This window comes from Gracilinanus agilis, chromosome 2 (assembly GCF_016433145.1).
Source record: "Gracilinanus agilis isolate LMUSP501 chromosome 2, AgileGrace, whole genome shotgun sequence".
NCBI lineage: Eukaryota > Metazoa > Chordata > Mammalia > Didelphimorphia > Didelphidae > Gracilinanus > Gracilinanus agilis.
In genome coordinates this window covers 583700729-583723953 of record NC_058131.1, presented here as the reverse complement: position 1 = coordinate 583723953, position 23225 = coordinate 583700729, and the positions used below count along the sequence as shown (strand labels likewise).

The following is a 23225-nucleotide window of genomic DNA, read 5'->3' as shown; positions in this document are numbered from 1 at the left end:
CTCTTCCTGTTAACAAATATATGTGTATATGTGTATCTACATATACATATATGTGCACACATACACACATAAATACCTATATATTTCTTCCTATACATACATACATATACGTGTGCTAGGGATTAAAAAAGAGCCATAACAAAAGCAGTTCCTGCCTTTAAGGAATTTATAGTCTACTAGAAAAAGAGGGCAGGTAAGTAGAACAGGTGAGTAACTACAAGATAATTTGAGAAGAGGGCAGAAGTAACAACTAGAAAGATCAGGAAAAAAGCTTCCTATAAAAGGTGTTACGTGGGCTGAACATGCTTCATGGAACAATTAAGAGATTAGTTGTCCAACCCTGTGTTCCTACCAATAAATAATTTTAAAATGAACTGGGAGGTATCATGGTATACCAGAAAGAAAGTGTTTCACTAGAAATCATGGGACCTGAGTTTGAATCCTAAATCTGTCACTTTCTACTTGTATGAACCTCAGCAAATTCTGCCATATCTCTCAGCCTCGGTTTTTTCATTTGTAAAAAGAGATTGAACTAGATGACCTCTAAAGACTCTTCCAGTACGAGACTTGGATCCTAGGATCCAAAAAGTACAAGAAATTAATGATTGCTCAAATATAGGGGTTGGTATTACAAAATAGGTAACTATATGATTTAGAACAAAAAGTATAAGGGAAAGAACATTCATATTATTATGAGGTGCCAATAAATCACTGAGAAAATTATTAGAATTGGAGAGGATGTGGAAAAAATGGTACATTAATGAATGCACTGTTGGTGGAGCTGTGAAATAGTCCAGTCATTCTGGAAAGCAATTTGGAACTATGTCCCCAAATTTATTAAACTGTGCATATCCTTTGACCCAGCAATATTGCTAACAGGGCTGTACACCAAAGAGATCAAAGAAGAAAAGGATCCATATGTACAAAAATATCGATAGTTCTTTTTTTTTTTTTTTGGTGGCAAAGAATGAGAACAGAGGGGATGCCCATCATTTGGGGAATGGCTTTACAAATTACAGGGTAGGAATATCATATCCTGTTGTGCTGTAAGAAATGATGAAGACTGAGATTATTTCAGAAAAAAAAAGAAGTCTATGAATTGATGAAAAGTAAAATGAGCAGAACCAGAATAATCTAAACAATAACTGCAATATTGTAAAGATAATCAATTGTGATAGACCCCAGACAATGACTCACCACAACTCCAAGGACCCATGATGAAACATGTTATCCACCTCCAGAGAGAGAACTAATGGACTCAGAGTTCAGATTAAAGCATATTTTCTTCTCTTTTTCTTTTTTATAGGACATGACCAATAATGAAATTTGTTCTGATTATACTTATTTGTAATGGATTTTATCTTTCTTGCTTTCCCAATGGGTGAGAGAAGGGAGAAAATATGGACCTGAAAATTAAATAAAATTTAATTTTAAAGAGTAAAGTCAAGCATTGTTGGGCCTGAGCTGTCCTTTTCTTATTTTGCAAGGCAAGAGTACCATCTTGTGATCATGATTAGAACTTCAGGGTTAAGTTTATCAGACTTTTTTATATTAAAAAGTTTTTTAAATTTTCCTTTTAAAAACAGAGAATCATAGAGCTAGGAAGGTCTAGAAAATGAAGAGACTCAATCAGACTCATCTACCTGCAGTGCATTTAGAATTTGAAATTGGATCCTCCTATTTTCAAATCTAATTAAGTTCATTTCCCCATATTTCATCTATTTTATCTTTCTTATAAAGTTCCATCAGGGGTAGAACATTATGTCTTATTCACTTTTCTGTCAGTCCTGAACAATCGGCACTTAATAAATTAAAGTGTTCAGTCAATTAAGAAGATTTATTTAGTAACTACTCTGTGCCAGACATTGTACCAGGCATCTGGGATACAAAGACACAAATGAAACCAAATCTGCCCCTTACAGACCTTACATTCTACCACAGGAAAAAATATGTACACAAGTAAATTCAACACATACAAGATAAGGGTTCAGGAAAGCTCTAATGTAGGAGGTGGATGGCAGGAACTGAGAGGAGTTCAAAAAGGCAGAAATGGGGAAAAAAGTCATGGGGGTTGAGGGAGGGTTGAATTTTGTATACAAGGTGAGGGAATTTAGAATTCCTTAAGGAGAATAATGTAAAATAAGACTGGAAGGGAGGCAGGGGCCAGAGTGTGAAGGGTTTTGCATGCCAAGCCAAAAAATTGGTTATGTCAGAGGCAAAAATGAACCTCTGGGATTTTTTGAGCAGTGGAATGACATGGTCAGATTCATTTATTAAACCATTTTGATTAATTCCACTTTCTAGACAGGAGAGCAAATCCTGCCAATATTTTTGTCAGTTTTTGGTATGGAGGTTTAATAAAGTTTTGTCTGTCCAGAAAACTTAATTATCCAGTGACTTTCTTGAGGATTCTCACAGATTGGGAAGAACAATGATTAGCAAGTATATACAGAATTACAATCATGTATTTATATATTAATGATATTTTGTATTTCAGCACTACACCAAAGATACATCTTTTTTTTAAAAACCCTTACCTTCCATCTTGGAGTCAATACTGTGTATTGGCTCCAAGGCAGAAGAGTGGTAAGGGTGGGCAACGGGGGTTAAGTGACTTGCCCAGGGTCACACAGCTGGGAAGTGTCTGAAGCCAGATTTGAACCCAGGACCTCCCATCTCTAGGCTTGGCTCTCAATCCACTGAGCTACCCAGCTGCCCTCCAAAGATATATCTTTCAAGGAATAAATCTGAGGTGTTTTTTCCTGTATTAATAAATTTACTCTGGACAGAAAGAACTATAAACCTAAAACTTAAGGCTGAAGATTCCAAGTATCTGGGATCTATAGAGAAGAAAAGGTGCACAATTTAGTAGTGGAATGGGGAAAGGTTCAAGAGCTAGGAGGAAAGCTGGAAGCAGAAAAACAAAAACATAAACAGGAAAGCCTGGGTATACACAAATAAATCAGCCATGAGATGCAAAGTCAGCCCAAAAAAAGTGGTAAAAGAAATATCTTATATGCCACATTACATGTTGAATAAGTATAGCATTAAAAGAAGAGGGAAACCCACAAAGAGAATTCTTCAGATTACTCAAAGCTATTTAAAAATGTGTTAGTGGCAAATCAATAATTGAGAAAAAGCAAATCGAAATAGAACCATGCCATTGTCCTGTCAGAGATTCCATGACTAACCACAATGGTCGGCAACCTTTTTGGCCGTAAGAGCCATAAAAGCCTGTGTAAGGAGGAGGATGGAGGAGGAATATGGGGCGGGGGCTGAAGGGCCCCCTGGGGCACATCCTGGGACTCTGCTCCGACTGGCTGGTTGGGAGGTGAAGCCAGATATGGATCGAGAGCCATACATTGCCGACCCCTGACTAAGCATATACTCCAAGGATGTCAGATTTCACGTATTTTTGTTTCTAGTTTGGAGCTACCGAAGTAGGTGCCCAGTGCTTGGAGAATTAATAGATTCCATTACATGAATGTAATGTAATACTATTACCTTGTGATATGATCAATATCTTTCAATGTTTCTTCTCTGCTTCCTCTACCTAACCTCACATAGATTGTTAACACTTTCTTTAAAAGATAAGGTAGCTTATTTTCTCCTACCTACCTGCCTATCCCCATCTCCAAGGAGAAGACCTAGAGGACAGAAGGCTTAAGCCACATTGCCCTTGAAAAGACTTTGAGATGATGTTGACACTGATTCGGGTTACTTAAGGACATGGGCCACCCATATAAAATCATGGTCTTTCATAACAGGTCTGTAGTCTTGACAACCTATTTTATTGACTACTTAGTGGATGAAGATGAAGGGGAGCTACCCAAAATAAGTTCTGTATCTTTGTTGAATAGCCTTTCTATGTTTAGATTGAGTAAACCTTCTAACTATTAACTGGCCTACCAGTGCCTCATTTTGTTCCAACATGGGTCTAACCAACTAGCAGCCAGGTCTAACCTACAACAGCAAGAAATGATTAATATGAAGAACTCAAAGAACATAGGAAGTCTTACGTGAACTGATGTAGGAGATAAGCAGAACCAGAAATTATACATGACTACAGATAGGAAAAATAAAAAGAAACTGAATGTTGTGTAATTAAGACCAAGCTTGACCTCAGAAGAGTTAAGATGTACGTACCTCCCTCCCCTCCTTGCCTAAGACTATTTATTGATAGGTTGACTAACTTTGCCAAGCTGCTTCGTACTTCATCTCTTCTTTGTTTGTTACAAAGTATGGCTCGCTGGGTATGGAAGGATATATTTTAAAATGGTGATATAAGAACAAATAATATCAATATAAGTTTAGAAATTGTTTTAAAAGGGAACCATTTTTTGGCAAGTCAATTAGGGACTGAAAAACTTCTTCTAGCTTTCAGGTCTAAAGGGGTGGTTAACTATAACAAATGTTGGTCTTAAAGTAAAAGCTATTAATATCCCAAATAGCAAAAGAAAAATTTTAAGAAATTTTTAAATGATTGCAGAGGAAGTAGGAGAAATTAAATAATATTCAACATTTGTTGAATAACATTCAACAAAAAAGGAACTGGATCATTCCATATGGATCCCTGTAAATGATACTAGAATATTCTCAATATTTCTTAAATGAACTTAAAATATTACTGGCAAATGTCAGTATTTATGCATTTCCTTAAAGCCATAAACCCAAACTGAAATAAGATATAACCATACCAAAGTTTACTCTTAAAAATAAAAAAGACCAAAATCAAACAGTCAACATTTATTTAGTGCTTACGCTATGCCAGGCATTGTAAATAGATATATTAACATCAAAATCTATATAAACAGCTGGAGTTTAAGTATATTTTATTTGGTTAATCTTTTGACACTTTTTGCAGAACAAATTACATTAAAATTACATATCTGAATGACAAGTTTTATTAATAAGTTATAGAGAACACAAAACTAAAGTCAAAAGAGTGAATGGCTGTTCAAACACTGCAGAATTTAATCCTCTAGTTTAACTGTGCAACTTTAAACACTTTTCATAGAAAAAAAAAAAAGAATTTGTTACAGGTAAAGGAAAACAAATTCCAAATAAATATGGTTCAATGACATTCATTTATTTAACCTTAATTAAGGCAGGCAAAGTACAGATACTGTACATTAAAACATACAAATGACAACAACTTGACATAATTAAAAGTGATTTATACATTCTTAAGGACTTTTCTAATGCTGCTCCCTTTCTGGAGCACATTAACCATATTTAAATATATAAGGAACCATCAGCTGGTCCAACATAGCCAACTCCAATTAGTAGAACATCTATCAGAGTCCATATTCCCAGGCCACCAAAGCTGAACAGCTTGCCTAGACCTTCTCGCCACTGACCCAGGTAGAATCGATCTGCTCCAAATCCACCAAGGGTAATGCTATAATGTAAAACAACAATTGATTAATATTAAGTTCCAATTGACCAGAAATGAATTCCCTAATTCTAAATAAAATAAACTCCTTTCATGTCTGCAAACAATTTATGTTGCAACAAATGAATATCTATAGTAAACTTTAAGAATAATCTAAGTAATTCCATTACATTACAAATTAAGTTTCAACACTGAAGCTGAAAAAAAAGTCCTAGGAGTAAAGACCTAATAATATCTATGTATGTATTTGTCCATGTGTATACAAAATAAGTAGAAACTGGTCAATTTAATAGGATAGAAGTCTAGTATCAAACTTCTACAAAATAACATAACTTTTGATTTCTTCTAAAGAACAAAAAGGTATAGCACTACATCTACTAACAATGAAAAATATATTTTTAAAAGGATATTAGAAGCAATGTCATATGGAATAGAGAGCTGGTCAAGTCAGGAAGAGCTAGGTTTGAGGCCTGTTTCTAATTAATACTAATTATGTGAATGGGCAAGTTGCTTAATCCCCTCAGTGCTTTAGGAAATTCTCTAAGATTCTAAGTTACAGACGAATTGCTGATCTGCACCTAGGGAGTTTCCTCATTGGAAGTTACATACACTTACAAAACCACAAGTCTAGAACAACAAAAAAATCATAATGTAAAGAAAGCAATGTATTAAAAGGAGCTCAAGATGGGAAGGAATAGGTTCTAGTCCCTTCTGGTCATGGGACTAACTAGTCATGGGACCCTGGCAAAATCATTTAATTTTTCTGCAGCTTGGTTTCTTCATCTCCAAAGAGATGGATGGAGTAAATGTTAAAATTCTAAGATTTAAAAACATTTTTCCACTAGAAAACATTTACAAAAAAGATTAAATGAATTAAATGGCATAGTGTTACTTTATTTTTTCCTTCTCTCAACAGTCAAGATTCAGTTTATGAACATATTATTAACACTATTACTATTCAGCACTATATATGGGGCAAGGAGTTATTTTAGAAATCAGAGGATGCTACCTAGTGCAGGAGAAAGTGTACAATATTTGGAATAAGAAGAATTTGATTCAAAACCTGGCTCTGCTGCTTACTACTTAAGTTACTTTCTCTCTTTTGGCCTCAGGTTCCTCATCTGTAAAATTAAGGGGTTGAGATAGATGGCTTCCAAGGTCTCCACTAATTCTAAATTATGACTCTGAATATCTTTCAATTAATATGTTCAATTTTCTATTTTAAAGAGCATAAAGGAAAAAATTTAAAATGAAATTAAAGCAAAACATCCTACATTTTAAAGATAGAAACTCTTGAAAATATTTTACCATTTTAAACATGGTCTAATATTTTGTCACCCATAGCAATGCTATAAAGTGAAACACTTTACTGACATTATTTAAAACTTTAAGATAAAGTTAAACCAAAGTTGAAACAAATATCAACAACTGAATAAGTCTTTTCTAGGATGTCAGACATCTTGGGAAGATAAATGTTAACAATTTCAGTCCATTAAGACTCTCTTAGTAAGGCATAAATCCAATCAACTAAATGTCTTCTGGTAACTAACAGACTTTCTGAAGTGTCTATCTTGCACATGGCAGAATAGGAATCAGTGATTAACTGTAGGCTAAAGAGATCAGCTGGGTATATTTTTTAAAAAAAATTCAACTTAAAATCTTCAGTAACTTTTTACCTTAGTGCCAGGGCAGTAGACCATTTGTAACCTCCAGTCCAGTTACAGTACAGCATTTTGGGAAAGGTACGCTTACCTTAAAAAAGGAACACATTCTATAATGGAAATGGGTATAACAAGCAGGAGAGTTAATGGTGATTAATGGATAATATAATCTGTAAGTCTGGAAGCCAATGCTATTCTACTTAATAAAAATGGATTTTTATTTAGTGAAATAAAAAGATCCTAAGAAATTCTACACTCATTCTATTTTTAAAATCTTGTCAGATACAAATAAAACAAACAAATGCCACTTCGTAAAAATAGAATTTCATGTATCTGAAATACTAGATATACCAAAAGCTATCTCAATAATAGTTAATCCCACAGTGATGCAGCAGCTCATTTTCAGAATCTTTTCAGGTCATTATCAAATAAAACCCTTTGCTATCATAAGGCATAAACCTGTGGCTAATAGATAGTTATTATAAAGGGGACAGTATAATTCAAATTAAAATTCCATATGAAAAGTATTTGAAAAAAATCTTTTTTGTTTAGCATATCCCTTAAATTATCTGTTTAAAATACAACTTACCCAAGCAATGAACATGATCATGAACTGTACAATTGGCACTGTAGCGCTGTCGGGGACAGGAGACAGTCATACAGTTTGTAGCATTGGAACACTCATAATCTGTTTCTGGAAGTTGCCAGCAAAAGCTGCATGTCATGTTGATTGTAAAATTATGTTGCTTTGTAAAGTTCTGATCCTACATGTCAAAAGACACAGCAATGGCAAAATATTAATAACCTGTCAATGCATCAAGAACAGTTTACATTATCATATGGTTCAAAGTTTCAAAAACACAGAATCATAGGACTTTAGAGAAAAAGGACACCGAACATCATACAGATCCTTAATAAAAAAAAACACTTAGATTTGACAACTAACTAAATGATGACTAGTTATACTACATTGCCTCCCTTGTTAGGTCTTTTTTTTTTTTTGTAGAATATTTTTCTTTGTAGAATCTGACAAAGACAAGGACATACTAAAAAAAGTTTATGGGGGAGATAAAGCCAGATGGGATAGTGGAAGATCCACTTAGGGATCCCCTGAATACCAAGCCAGGATCTCTGGGTATTCTAACCTCTGGTTAGTGAGAATGAAGCACAATCACTTTCTCTCACTAGGCCAGTTGTGCAAATGTCTTGGAGACAACTGATATATAAAATCAGTATCTCTTTTATTATAAGCAGGAATACAAACTGAGGATCAGAACAAAGGGTCCCTAACTCTAAGGGATCTAGCTATTCACCAAAAAACTCTCTATGTCCCTTGCAAGAGGGAGCCTTCGAGTCTTCTGGCTAACTTACCAACTTCCTAGTTCTATCTAGGTGTTCTCCAAAAGCTGACTAAGCTACCTATCTATGACCCTCAGTAGTTAGTTTGATATAGTTCAAAAGCTGTCTCCAAAATCATTAGGGTTGCTCTCAAATGGCCAAGTGCACCCCAGGGGGTCTGACCACTGAGGTAAAACCTCAGAGCCAATCTGACAGGATTTTTAGATAAAACCCTTCTGGAAAGCACAGCAGGTATGATCAGATCCTTTTCTAGATATTCTCAGTGAAACTGAGAACCTCCAAAGATGATATAGCAGTTTCTCATTCTCCACAGTCAAGTTGAGGTAGGTAAGCTCTGACAAGCCGCCTTTCCTCCACCCTTCCAGACAGGAAGAGCCCTACCTCCTCCAGGAAGTAACTGACTCACTCAGTTGTCACTTCCAAACTGTTCCTCCTCTGCCTTCTGTCTGCTAAAATTCTTTCCCTTGAGTTCCTAGTATGTGCCTTAAAGACATCCTTCCACTTCTTTTAAATCTTATCCTATCTCTATCCTTTTCCCATTATAAAACCCAAATTTTTGTGTTTTTCTGCCACTCTTGATCTTTGATTACTGGATTAAAGAGAGTAGGGAATGTATGGATTCATGGAGGAGCCAGATGAGAAAATTAGGGGTATCTTGTTATTGCTAGGACAATGTAGGTACTTGAGACAAGATTAAATGGAGGTCTTAGCTGTACCAGAATGATTGACTGATACCAAAAATTTCAATTTCAATAATAGTGCCAATTGTTTTAAGCACAGCAAATTTTCTCCCAATGGATAAAAGCTCAAGCCTGAGTTTTTGGCTTAGGGTATATTATGTTTTGAAATCTCCTACACATGTTTATAGAATATAAAGGTCCTAAAAGGAAAATGAACCTGGAATGAGATGGGAGCATCAGCAGGTAAATTAAAGGACAAAAGGGTTGTAAAAACCTGAGGAAGAGGCTAGACTCTAAGCAGCCAGGTGGACAAAGGGGAAACAAAAAGAATAAAAGAAGGTAAAGGGACCTAAGATATGAGTAAGTAAGAGTATATGTGTGGAGGGGACTAAGGTTGGGCATAACAGTAATGAGGGAATCTCTCCGATTCTACTTGTAACACCATCAAACATGGTTTTTTCTCCTCTACTTCCCTATTTTAGTGTAGTTTATTTTTTGGTATGTCTACCCACTACCTTATTCACAGTGCTATTATTGCTAGCCAGATGCCAGTGTTTTAAGATGTTATTACCACCAAATAAAATTTAGATGCTAAAAACAATTTATTGATTTACTAAATTACAAGAATGCAGGAAAACAATATTCTTGAGACCCCGTAAAAATGCTAGTAAGGACTCCACAAAGGAAATAAGACTTTTCAATATATCAATTATTATGCTTCCCCCATGACATTCATTAAAATGCATGTTTTAAAAATTCTGAATGCCTTCCATATGTTTAATTAGGCTTCCTGTATAGCCCAATAAACGAACTAGCCCATAAATGCAAAATAGTCTCCATTACTTAGAAAAGTTATCAGTGAATCTTCTTAGGGTGTCCATCTTAAAGGAGCAACAGTGGGTAGTAATTTCAACCTTCCATAAGGTCCATAGTAACTGCCTTGAATAAAATATTACAAAATACTAAATGACCTGCCTGATGACAAAAATTTATTTTTAACTTTAGTGGCTGTAACCTATTAATATTTTTTTAAACAAAGTACTATCTGCAAAATACATAGCACTTGGCTTTTTAAAAGATTTTTGTTTTGAAATACCAAGACTAAATTATATCTAACATGAGTTTGGTCATTATTGAGGGATTTTTTGTTTGGCATTTACTAAGATAAACGTTTCCATACTTACAACACAGGTAACATGAGGTTTAACTGTGCAGTCAAAAGTGACAGGCTTTCCATACACACAGGAGTAATTTGTCTTGCATTCTATGCAGTCTGCAGGAAGTTTGCTACACAAACCATTGCTTGGGCACTTCATCACATAAGCTGGAGTTTCTGTGCTTTCTGTGAAATGAAAGAAAAGCTTATTTTTTCTTACAGAATTATTCAGAATAAAAGAAAAACACTATCCATAGTATTCTTTTTTTAAAATTAATTAATTTAGAATATTTTCCCATAGTTACATGATTTATTTTCTCTCTTTCCCCTCTCCCCTCTCCCCCCCCCCAGCTGACAAGCAATTCCACTGGATTATACATGTATTATTTATTGCTCGATACCTATTTCCATATTATTCATATTTGTAATAATGATCTTTTAAAACCAAAACCCATATCATATCAAATAACCACATAAAGAAATGAGAAATCATGTTTTCCTTCTGCATTTCTACTCCCAGTTCTTTCTCTTGATGTGGATAGCATTCTTTCTCATAAGTCCCTCGGGACTGTCCTGGATCATTGCATTGCTTTTAGTAGCAAAGTCAATAACGTTTAGCTACAAGGTCCTACTTATTAGTAGTTTTAAAAAATAGAAGCAACTATTATACTAAAAAAAAGAAACTAAATTTTCCAATATTTTTTAAGTCACCATGTAACTATGATGTTAAAGGATACTAAATATAACTAGATATTAAATCTATGGAAAATTGGGGTAGAGAGACCTGAGATAAAGATCTGACAACCTACTTCATTTAAAAAAACCTATTAAACACAAAACATGGTAACTAAATAAATTACTTTGTTAAAACTTTTACTCATTAATTTGAGAAAAGACACTAAAGAGTGTTTCAGAGGCACAGAAAAGGGAGGTGGGAAAAAACTAAATATAATCTTTTCTCCCCCTACAACCCTTACAATCCAACTTAGAATCAATACTGTGTATTAGTTCTAAGGTAGTAAGGGGTAAGCAATGGGGGGTTAAGTAACTTGCCCAGGATCACACAGCCAGGAAGTGTGTGAGGCCAGATTTGAACCTAGGACCTTCCATCTCTAGGCCTGGCTCTCAGTCCACTAAGCCACCCAGCTGCCCCCTAAAATATAATCTTTACCCTTTTTATCATTTTGCTCAGTCTTGGTGACAAGAGTCATCACCATATTACTGAAAATTATTAAGATACAATGGAAAGGGGCCATTGACCCCCATTGCCCACCATTACCACTCTTCCACCTAGCAGCCAATGAAGTTAAGGGTTTAAAAAAAAAAAAAGATATAATGGAAAGAGATCTCCTTGGGTTTGATGTCAGATGATTTGGATTTGAATGTTAACTCTGCTATCTACTGTCTGCACTGTCTTGAACAGGTCTTCTTTTTCTCATCTGTAAAATTATGAGGTCAGACTAAATGAGCTGAGTCCATTTAGCTCTGAATCTATAATCTTATGATCTTGGAGTCAACTTTGGTAAAATGCTTTGTTATTAATTAAATATCTAAGGGGAGAGAATTCTTTTAAGATTTCCATCCTCTGCATTTACTGTAACTTTTAGAATCCATATTACATGTGAAAACTGTAATCAGTGTTAAGAGATTTTAAATAAAAGCGGCTGAGACTGCTTACTCAATATGGACTTCAGAAGAAAAAAGTACTTGTAAGAGTCAAAGTCAAGGGTTTGGAGTCCATGAGAAGGGGCAGAAAAAGTGAACAGATTTTCACACTAACCACACAAGTCCAAATAATAAACTACATTGCCAATTTACAAAAAGAGTAATTGTACAGTGGTCCAGGTATCAGTATTCCATGGTTAGTTCATTCTCTCCCCAATAGGAAAGGCTACTTAGAAAATCAATTTGTAACATTAAATTGCTTTGTAAATAGTCAAAGGAATTGATCTTAATAATGTTGGTTCCATCAAGCAGAATTAGCCTCCATTAGTGCAACGTACTTGACAAAAAAACCAGATTTTTTTTGTCCACCAAGCTTGGTACCTTCTTTCCTGGATGACTATGAATAAATTATTGCTCTGCTGGTCAACTTTTCCTTGACTCCATACAGACTATAACTTCATTGCTAAAAGACTTATAATTGATTAAAGTATACCTTATTTTCAATTTTGGAATCATAGAACAAGAGTTGGAAGGATCTCAAGACCATTTGTTCAAACTTCCTCATTTTATAAATGAACCCCAGAGAGTTTAAATAATTTTTGCTCAAGGTCTCACAAGTAAGAAACTCAAAAGATAGACTCTAACCCAACTTCTCTGACTCTGGAATAATATTTTCACACTGTACTATGTCTCCCCTAAGGAAACAAGTGTATATATACTCTTATCTTACCAAATATAACCCATTCCTGACTTTCTTATTACTACTGAAGGCACCATCATAATCTCAATCCATCCAAATACCCTAATCATCTCTCACCTGGAATACTGAAAAAGCCTGCAGGTTGGTTTCCCTGCCTTAAGTCTCTTTCCTACCCAGTGCAACCTCTATTCAGCTATCAAATTCATTTTCTTAAAGCAGTAGTCTGACCATGTCATAACTGTTCAATCAACTGAAGTGGTTCTTTATTACCTTAAAAAAAAATCTCTTTTTCTGGCCTCAGACACTTCCTAGCTGTGTGACCCTGGGCAAGTCACTTTAACCCCCATTGCCTAACCCTTACTGCTCTTCTGCCTTAGAACCAATAAGCAGTATTGATTCTAAGACAGAAAGTAAGGGTTAAAAAAAAAATCCCTTTTGACCTTTTTAAGGCCCTTCATACCTTTCCGGTCTTCTTACATCTCATTCCCCTCCACCAACTCTTTAATCCTGAGACACTAGGCTCACACAGAACACTCCTCCATCTCCTGACTCCATGCATTTCAGTGGCTGTCCCACCTCCCTGGAATATTCTTTCTCCCCCATCTCCACCCCTTGACTTCCTTCAAGTCTCAGCTAAAATCTCATCTTTTGCAAGAAGCTCTTCTTGATCCTCCTTAATGCTACTACGGTCTCTCTGAGGTTATGTCCAACTTATCCTGTATTTATCATGTTTGTACATAGTTCACATATTTTCTCCCACAATACTCTTTTCTCCTTGATAGACTGCTTTTTGCCTTTCTTTGAATCTCCAGCACAAAGCAAGCGCTAAATAAATGCGGAGTAATTGAATGCTTGTTCGGTTTGGCTCCATCATTTGCCTGTGCCAGAATGTTTAACGATTCTACAATTAATAAAATTTTACCCAAATAGTAAAATTTTTTTTTGCTTTAATTGTAATCAGCAGAGCCAGTGACGGCTTATGGAACTCTTAAATGAGTTATTGATTAGTTATGAGTTAGCTCTGGCTAGTAAAACAACAAAACCAATCTGCATTGTTTTGGAGCAGGGACCCCCATTTTCCTCGCATTGCAGACAGTTTCCTTTATTTCGTTAAGAAGCTAGCAAAGAGCCAGCGCCTTAAACCTTGCCTCCAGGGCTCGCCCGAGACTTCCTTCAATTAACTGGGAAAAGCCTAGCGAGAAGGGAGTGCGTGAGCTGTGGGGATGAGGTCACCACTCCCTCTCTCCTCCAAGAGAGGCGACAGGGAGGAGCGGAGAACTTCCCCCTCCACCTGCAGTAGCGGCGGTGGCAACAACTGTCCCGCCAGGGCTGGCAGGCGTTCCAGCCTCCTCTTCTCCCTGCAGTCCTCTCCCGTTCCCAGCACACCGTCAACCACGGCGATGCTCCCGAGTAGCGGGGCTCCAGACTAGCTTCTCAAAAGAACAAGTCGCGCACTCGCCGTCCGCGCAGTCCCTTCCCTCTACGGGCTTGACTCCAGATCCCCCGCAGGGATGGATGCTAGCCCTCGACTCACCACCGCCTGTTAAGATGTAGAGCTGCGAAAAGAAGAGCAAAACTCGGCTCAGCCAGCCGACCGCTGGTGCTACAGCCGCCACGGCCACCATCTTGTCGGCGTGCTCTCACTTCCGGGTCTTTACGTCACGCGCCATTGCAGAGAAGAAATGCGCGAATGGGGTGCGTCCGAGAATGGGCCAGGGAGTGAGGTGAAGGCAGAGTAGACTTCTCAATGGCTAGAGATGAGATGTGCCTTTGTCCCGCCCCCTTCCCGCCTCCTCCCTCTCTGGTCCATCTACACCCGTCCGCTGCCTCCGCAGAGTACGCGGGCGCATGTGCAAACCAACGGTGGCGGCATTGAAAGGTATTAGAAGGAAAGGTAAACTGAATAAAGGCAGTGAATAGGAGGTTTTTAGGGGAATAGGTCAAATCCAAGCTATCAATAGCTATACAGTAAAAAGCTAATAATTAGATACAAGCAAACTCCGAGCTTTCTAGCTCACCACCATCGGATGGTCAAAAGAAGGCAAAAAAAGGGAAAATAACGTACTGGAGGGCTGTGGAGGGCACGGGCACGCTGTTGCGTTGTTCGTAAAGCTAAATTGGACCAACCATTCTGAAAATTTATATGGAACTATTCCCAAAGCATCACTGAAGTCTGCTTACCAAAGGACTCAGAGATGACTCTTTTAGGCCAAAGAGAGCACAATTAGACAAAAAAATATTTCGTTACTACAAAAATATTTATAGTCATTCTTTTTTAGTGGTTTTTATTTTTTACGGGGGTGGGGTTGGGGGTGGGGGACGCCAGTGAGAAAGTGATAATGAATGTAAAAAGGCATAAAAAAAAAAAAGTTTTTTAAAAGGTAAAGGATCCTTTGAGTGAGTCTCATTTATTCCCCATCATCTCGTCTGCCTCTCCTGGGAAATTCTTCAGAAACAATTTGAAGGACTGGCCTTGCCCATTGATTCAGTTCAATTCATTTCAGTAAACATTTATTAAAACCCTGCAGTATCCTAGGCACTGTGTGATAGGTGCACGAGATACAGAAAACAAAAATGAAATAGGTCTTGCCCTCAAGCCTTCAACAGGCAAAACAAGTACAGTACAAGGAGAATTGAGGTCTTGGAAAGAGTCTAAAGACACGGGTTCAAATTTTCCCTTTGGGGCTTTCCTAGGTGATCCTAAGGGACCCATTTATTTTTCCCAAATGAGAGGGAGTAGAAATAGTTGGCCAGTGAGGTCCCTTTCTGCTCATCCCTGTGATTTCATTGATAAAACTGGGTTTCAAGAGGAAGAGGAAAAATATATTTTTAATTTTTATTCAGGTATTAAGAATAGAGCAAGAGACCTATAGATCTCTGAATTGAGAAAGGCAGTATCATCATAGAGAAGAAATAGAAAAGAAAAGGTGGAGTTACAAATTCTTTCAGTTGAATCATTTTGCCTTGGATTGACTATTGTTTAGAAGAATGAACACCAGAAAAACAGGTCTTATGCATCTTGATAGTAAGCAGCTAATTTGTGGAATGCCTTGAAAAAGAATGAAAAGTCTCCCCTGTCAGACAATGTAGTCTCAAGGGTACTGGATTTTTAGTTGATTCCTGGCTCTGTCAGACTGCCAAGGACACCTTGGCCAAATCACTTGGCCTCTTGGACTTAGTTTCCTCATCTATAAAATTAGGAGAGCTTATTCACTTCCAGGCTTTTTAAAGCTATAATCTCATGATACTACTGTATAAACCATGTGGTAAGTATGGTAGTAATAGGTAAGGGAAGAGCAGGTTTTCAAATGACAACTTTGTTTAATTGCAGATATTTCTCAGAATCCTTTCTTAAAAGTATATATAGCCTTCATCTATAGTTAATTTAAAAGGCATTAAACAGCAAGAAATTCAAAGGTTATATCATAGTACCTCTTAGTATTTGTATATAACACCTATTCCAACATCCTTCAGGCCTTCCACAGTACCTGAAATTCCCACCAATAAAGTCATACTTTGGGGTGAAAGTACTGTCTCCTAAAGATATGAATTCCTTTGCCGAACTTTCCTTGTTCTCTTAATCTGGTCCCTCCCCACCTATTTAGATGTATTTCCATTTACTCCTAAACATGAACTTTCTCTGCTATATATAGAAAGCTCCTTATTCTTTCTCCTCATGGATTATATAATTCCTCTATTTTAGGATTCTCCCCACCCCATTAACCTAAAATGCAATTTTGCTCTCAGTATCCTGCCCAAGTTATACCTCTACTGGAAAATTTTCAGAGAGGAATCTAGTCTACCTTCTCTAACTCACTTTGACTTTATTTTCTGTTCCACATAATTAGCTCCTTATTAAAACTTTTTTGTGAATGTTATAGTTCGTCTTCCCAACAAAAATTGCCAACTCTTTGTAGGTGAGAATGTCTTCTATTTCTTTTGTACCTCACATTTAGGATTGTACACATATTGACAAATTTTTTATTTTGCCTAGAGCTAGTCCTGCTCATGGAAGATTAGGTACTTGAGTTTGTCTTCTTCAACAAACCCCAAAATTTGCTTATGCTTTTATGGATTTAAAGAAAAAGAAAATTATAAGCAGACTTATTTAATCAAAGATATTTGTTTGAGAAAATGCTTTTTGGAGCATTTACTTATACTTAATATATATTAAATACTGGATTATTTAATAAAGTATAAAAAATGTAATGTCATCTTATTTTAATTTTTTTATAAGAGGAACTTAGCTAAGTTGTAAAAGATAACTAAAAGAAAAGAATTGTAGATCTCTGTTATATGCAATATGGATAGCAGCAATATATCTTCCTCCATACTCTTTACTTTGATGTTCTCTGTTGTCCAAAGTTAAGTAGTAGGAAGTTCAAGACTTATTCAGATTTTTTTTTAACTTCTGTGTAGAATGTCTAAAAGAAAAGGTTCTAAGTATTTTCTGTATGAATTATTTGCTGAATTCTGAAGGAAAAGTTTTCCTTATAACAACCATAAAATATCTAAGCCATAACATAGTCATTATAAAACAAAATAAGATTGTATTTGTGTATCGAAAAGCTTCACAGGCTTTTATTATAAGTTCATCTGTCTTTTGAAAAACTTAAATAACCTTCAGGAATATCACTAAATGTACATTTATCATTATTTTCCCTTTCCAATTATTTAACAAACACACTCCAAACCATCATTTTTCCTTGAAAATTTCCCTAAATTTTCTTTTATTACCAGCCCAACACCTGCAAAATTTACATTTATTTTAGAATAATAGATAATCAAACAGAATCATAGAAATTCTCCTTTTTTATCCATATCTTGTTCTTGTCAGGAAGCACAAAGCTCTGGCAAGAGGAAAATTTTAGGAGGGTAAGGAAAGGAATTGTATGTTCAAGTATTGGAAAGTGCCTTGACTTTGCCCAGCAGCAGACAGGTATTTCAAAATTCTTCCTCTGCATTTAATGTACGTGACTCTTTTAGTTTCTTCAATTTATTAATGGCGGATGCTATTGAAACCTCACCATGAACTTTATTGTCTCTGGTTCGAACATTTACAGCATTGTTCAGTTTTTCTTTTTCTCCAACCACTGTTTAAAGAAGAAAGAGAAGTATGTTCTGATTTTAGTCAACAGTTTAGTTAATTGTCAATCACTAGACATTTTAATGTCACAAAATGCTTTTATCTTGAATGTTTTCCTTTAAAATTAATACTTTTCTTCATGAGCTCCTTGAGAGAAGGTATCTTTTTTCAAACCCTGCAACCCATCATACCCAGCATGATATATCCTGAAGGTATTGAAAACATTTGGAATATCAAATATCATAAATTACCATATATGTTAAACATCATATGTGTGATATTGTAATATTTTGACTGGTTCTGCCATATATTATTGATATAGAGAAATCTTTAGTAAGGAAATGGCCTGTACCCAGGCAGATATGTGTACCTTCTCTACAACTGTTTTAGAGAGTTTTCTGGGGGACAGAGAAGTTAAGCTATTTCTGAAGGGTCAAAAAGCTGGGATATAAGAAGTGACAGTTGAACCTCAGGATGCAGGGCCAGCTTTCTATTCATTATACCTAGCTGCTGCTATATTAGGCTAGTTATTTTCATTATTTCAGTGGAAAATAACTTTTCAGATTCTCATGGGAAATAAAATTACATCTATAGGCATATAAATGCAATTTCTTATTTCTGTATCAACTATGAAACTGAAACTAAATCCAAGGGTTAGAAGTTAATCACTTACTAAAGAATTACCTTCCTCGACTGTTAAATACATTTTTTGACATTTGAATTTTCTTATTTTCATTATTTTAAATAAATATTTCCATTCCTTAGTCCAATCCATAAAATTTCTTATAAATAAAAATGGCTAAAGTAATGTTCTATTCTACTTCCATCATGTGGCTAAAACGGAGGAATGCAATTTCTTTCTTTTTTTTTTAAACAAGGAATGCAATTTCAAGGAAAAGTTTTTACTTAAAGGATGAAGATCCATTAAATCATTTTCTCCATCATTGAAATAATACTAACATTCATATAAAAGGCATGTAAGGATTCTTCCAATAAATAAGCAAAATCCAGTAGAGCACAAGCTATATACCACCTTAGAGTTCTGTTTGATATAAAATAATTTTTTGCACATCAAATTACAATCACCACTAAAACAATGATGCCATACTGATGACTTAAGTACTACCTTGTCATTAAAATGCAAGAATAAATCCCTGGAAAACTAAACACCCTTATTCTTATCTTTTTATTGATATAAAAGCCAAACTCAAAACAGGCTAATATTTTTCTAAAATAGCTCCAATGTTCAGAACTTTGTAAAACTGTCTACATATCTTGGAGGGTAAAGAACTTTGTAAAACTGTCTACATATCTTGGAGGGTACAAGGTGTATGTAAAAAACTTAAATTACCTAAAATAAAATTATATTGAGCCAGTTGTGCATTTCGTATTTTCTTATTTAGTGTGCAGCTTTGATCTAGATCAACATCAGCCATGAATCCCGCTTCGAAAAATTCCTTAGATATCTATGAGTAAAAAATAAGACAATTTTTATATGATGGCATTTATTTTAATAGAAACACAGGCAAAATAGTAGCTTGAATATATTCTTAGGATAAATATTATAAGCATAATTCTTAAACATCTTTAAAAGCACCTAAGTCCCATAATGATTTATCTGTTTTATTACACTATAGATTTAATTCATTTCAGAACATAGGTATGTTTCTAATTACTTAATATGATTTTAAACTGTGTAGCATTTAAAAGCCCTTATGAGAAATACAGAACAAAGTTATTACTTTCTGGTGCATGTTAGAGAAAGCTTTTTATCTTGCCTGTAGTGCATATTCTTCACAAGTTGGCCCTACAGGGATTACCATTACTTGACATGGAGACAGCCAGAAAGGCCTGAAAAATATAAATGATGTATTTTTTAAAAGAACATTCTTGTTATTTATACAAATTTCAACAATAAAGCGTGGAACATAATCTTTAAAATAACCTCCTAATGTTTGTTTTAAATTACTTTTTAATTTGCCTATTTCTGGATAACTGTCATCTACTTTTTCCTCTTCCTGTTTTTAGGCTTCAAAGTGCTGCTGAAGAAAAACTAGAAACACTGATAATTAAAAAATCTTTATTTTTGACAATTCTTTTACCTACAACCCTCTGTGATGAAAAACAGCCTGAAGTAAAACAATACTTTTACTCCTCCCTAATTAATTCCCTATTCTAATTCCCAGAGAAGCTGTTCTAGACCTTCTCTTTTCTCTTCTAACCTTCCACACCTTTCGCTTCTTCCACCCAGAAGTCAAAGCTCAAGACATCTCTTTTTACTTTATTGAGAAAACTGGGGCTATTGAATCTAAGCTCCCTGTTCTCTTTATCTCAAAAACCTTGACTTCCATCCTCCTCTTTCTCCCTTTACTTATTTCTGATAGTGAAGTGGAATTTTTCCTCACCAGCACCAATCCTTTTACATGTGGCCTTGATACCATGCTTTCCCTTCTCTAGCAGACTGCCTCTACCATCATTCCCTCCCAATCTCTTTCCATTTACTAGTTCCTTCCTTGCTGCCCACAAGCATATCTAGAATGCTATCATCCTTTAAAAAAAAAAAAAGAAAAGAAAACCTTTTGTATCCTTCCACTCCTCAAACCAATGCCCTGTATCATTCTGCATTTCTCAGCTACACTCCTCTACTTGTTGCTTCCACCACTTCTCTCATACACTTCTCAACTCTTTCCAATTTGGCTTCCAGTTTCAATATTCAATTGAAATTGCTTTCTTCAAATATTAGGGCTTCCAAAACAACAAAGTTTAAACAAGGATGTTAGCATTGAAGAGGAGGAAAAAAAATGGCAGAGAAAAGATATAAGAGTTCTATATGGTATGAAAAGGGGCTAAGATATTGCAAAAAAGCATTAAGTAAGAAAAGTTAGGAAACCTGGCTTTTAGTGCGGACCCTGACACTCTAAAGCAAGTTACTTTGAGCTTTAGTTTAATATCTGAGGGGAGAAAGTTCAGGCCTAGCATTAGGAAAACCTGAGTCAAAATCCAACCTCCGACACTTACTAGCTGCATGACCCTTCACAGGTCACTTAGCCCCGTTTGCCTCAGTTTCCTCCTCTGTAAATGAGCTGGAAAAGAAAACAGCAAACCAATCCAATATCTTTTCCAAGAAAACCCCAAATGGGGTCACAAAGAGTAGATATGGCTGAAACAAATGAACGACAATTCTTTATTTGAAAAACTGGATAGTTATACTAAATATTAAATGTCTGATCTAGCTCATAAGTTATATAGCCTACAATCTATGATATCAAATAATGTTTACTTTTATCCCTGACTAGAATTTGTTTTACTATAAACTATCAATTTTCATTTTACACATTTTAAAAGGAGAAGCAGTGTAGCACAACAGATAACGAGATAGATTTAGAATCAGGAAGACCTGGGTTCAAGCCCAGCTTCTGTACTGGCTATGTGACCCCAGGCAAGTCCTTATATCTTAAAGCAGGAGACATCTCTCCAAGGCTCTAATTGAAGAATAGTTGCTGATTTGCATAGGATTAGGGAGTTTCCTCAACAGTAGTTCCCAACACCAGTGAAATGGCAAACCTAGATACTCCATCCCCAACAGCAACAACCACAACAGAAAAGGCATTTCATGATAGTAACTCATGGTAACCTGCATATAGTGGGCTATGATAGACTAAATTATATTGGAGCTTGAGAAACTATTCAAAACTTGGAATCTAAAATACTCCTATAAAAAAATTTTCATTTCTACTAATTAGTTAACATAAAGAATAACAGGGTTTAATACATTTCAATGTGACATTTTTGCTTTTCTCTTACATTGTCTTTATGATTTTTGAGGTATAATTTGAAATATTTTTATTAAGAAAACATAGCTACTATATAATTTCAAACCAGTATATCTCTACTTAAATAATATGCTATAGTAGAAGATAAAGAAAAAAGCATTTATGTAGTTTTTATTATGTACCAGACACTGTGCTAAATCCTTTTACAAATATTATCTCATTTGAGACATATAACCACTTTGTGACATAAGTGCTATTTTTATCCTCATTTACAATTGAGGAAACTGAGGCAAACAGCAGTTATGTAACTTGCCTAGGGTCACACAGCTAGTAAGTGGCTAGGGACAGATTTAAATTCAAATCTTCCTGACTCTAGTCCCAGAACTCCATATACCAGTGATGGGCAAACTAGCCTGAGGGCCAGATGTGGCCCCCTGAAATGTTCTATCCTGCCTGTGACATTATTCCTAATCTGACAAGTACAATGAGTAGGATACAATACAATGAAACTGCGAGAGTTGCCTTAGAAACAGACTGATAGATGAGCATTTCCTTTCCTTTGGCCGCCTCTTTAAAAAGTTTGCCCATCACTGCCATATACTATTTAATCGGCTGCCTCTACATGTGTGTATGAAATTCTTTTTTTAAGTTTTTTTTTTCATTTCAGTACACAAATAAAGTAAGATGTACAGTACCACAAGAAACAATGAGTGTGAAGAATTCAGAATAGAGTGGGAAGACTTTTGTGGACTGATACAGAGTGAAATAACCAGAACCAGGGAAACAGTATATACAATAACTACAACCATGTAAATGAGAAAGCAAAAAAGAAATGAGGAAAGAAGGGAGGGAGGAAGAAGAGAAGGAAGGAAGGAAGAGAATGCTATGTAAATATAACAATTAAGCTGGTTCCTGAAAAAGAGAGGAGAAAACACATCTCCCTCCGTGGCAGAAGGAGATGGTACATTTCATACGCTGTCAGATTTGGTTTATATGTTGGTTGGTTTTGCCACCCTGCTTTTCTCTTTTCCTTTGTTTTATGTTTTGTTATAAGAAATGGCTCACTGAGTGGTGGGAAGAGAGATGGGGCAAGGAGAGCAGAGTGCTATATGAGAAAATAAAAGTGATTTTAAAATAAAATATAGCAATAATCTCAATTTGAAAAAAAATTTTCTCTCTTACTTACCATTTTCCTCCATAGTTTTCTGAAAGAATGGCTATCATTCTCTCCACTGAACCCAGAATAGCCCTGTGAATGATCACTGGTCTTGTTTTATCATCACTATCCTTACTGAAATAAGAATTATGGTGTTAGATATTTTCTATTCTGTTATTAATAATAACTATATTTTTGTCTTCCAGTTAAATTTCCTCCTCCACAAAAAAGATAAAATATTAAGTATTGGAATGCACTAAGACCTTTATGTATATACTATATTTTCTTTGAAAATATGGTTCTCTCTGAAAACATGTCAGCGACCCCTTTCAGAATACCAGTCTGTAATTAAAAAGCAAAAATTCTTTTAAATATAACTCTCAAAATAAAAAAGTATTAATAAATAGTTTAAAACTTTTCTGTCTATTTTAGCATATGCATTTCAATTAATTTTGCAGAAGCAACTATAAGAAAAATTTTCTATACAATCTGGATAAAACTCTCACTAAAAAGAAGAACTTAATCAAGCAATAAACATTTACTATGTATCTACCATGTGCCAAGTACTATGTTAGGTTCTGGGAATATAAAGCC

The 23225-nt window shown here is 35.5% G+C and overlaps 2 protein-coding genes across 3 annotated transcripts in view; both read right to left on the bottom strand.

Annotated features, from left to right (window-relative positions):
• Positions 1–5068: 5068 nt before the first annotated feature.
• TM2D3 (TM2 domain containing 3) lies at positions 5069–14241 on the bottom strand. The gene is made up of 5 exons (XM_044662453.1): positions 14151–14241; positions 10280–10437; positions 7646–7820; positions 7072–7147; positions 5069–5401 (listed from the first exon to the last, which is right to left on the bottom strand). The coding sequence occupies exons 1-5, from the start codon at positions 14239–14241 to the stop codon at positions 5236–5238; spliced, it is 666 nt and encodes a 221-aa protein (XP_044518388.1). The 3' UTR covers positions 5069–5235.
• A 2905-nt stretch (positions 14242–17146) lies between these two features.
• The window catches only part of TARS3 (threonyl-tRNA synthetase 3), a 39151-nt gene continuing 33072 nt past the window's right edge, over positions 17147–23225 (bottom strand). The window contains exons 16-19 of one of the 2 annotated variants that reach the window (XM_044665402.1): positions 22662–22766; positions 19481–19553; positions 19054–19168; positions 17147–17709 (exon numbers count right to left, since the gene is read on the bottom strand). In XM_044665402.1, coding sequence (XP_044521337.1) covers positions 17561–17709; positions 19054–19168; positions 19481–19553; positions 22662–22766 — 442 coding nt within the window. In that variant the 3' untranslated portion in view covers positions 17147–17560. The remainder of the gene's footprint in view (positions 17710–19053; positions 19169–19480; positions 19554–22661; positions 22767–23225) is intronic. The other variant, XM_044665403.1, reaches the window with a different exon arrangement.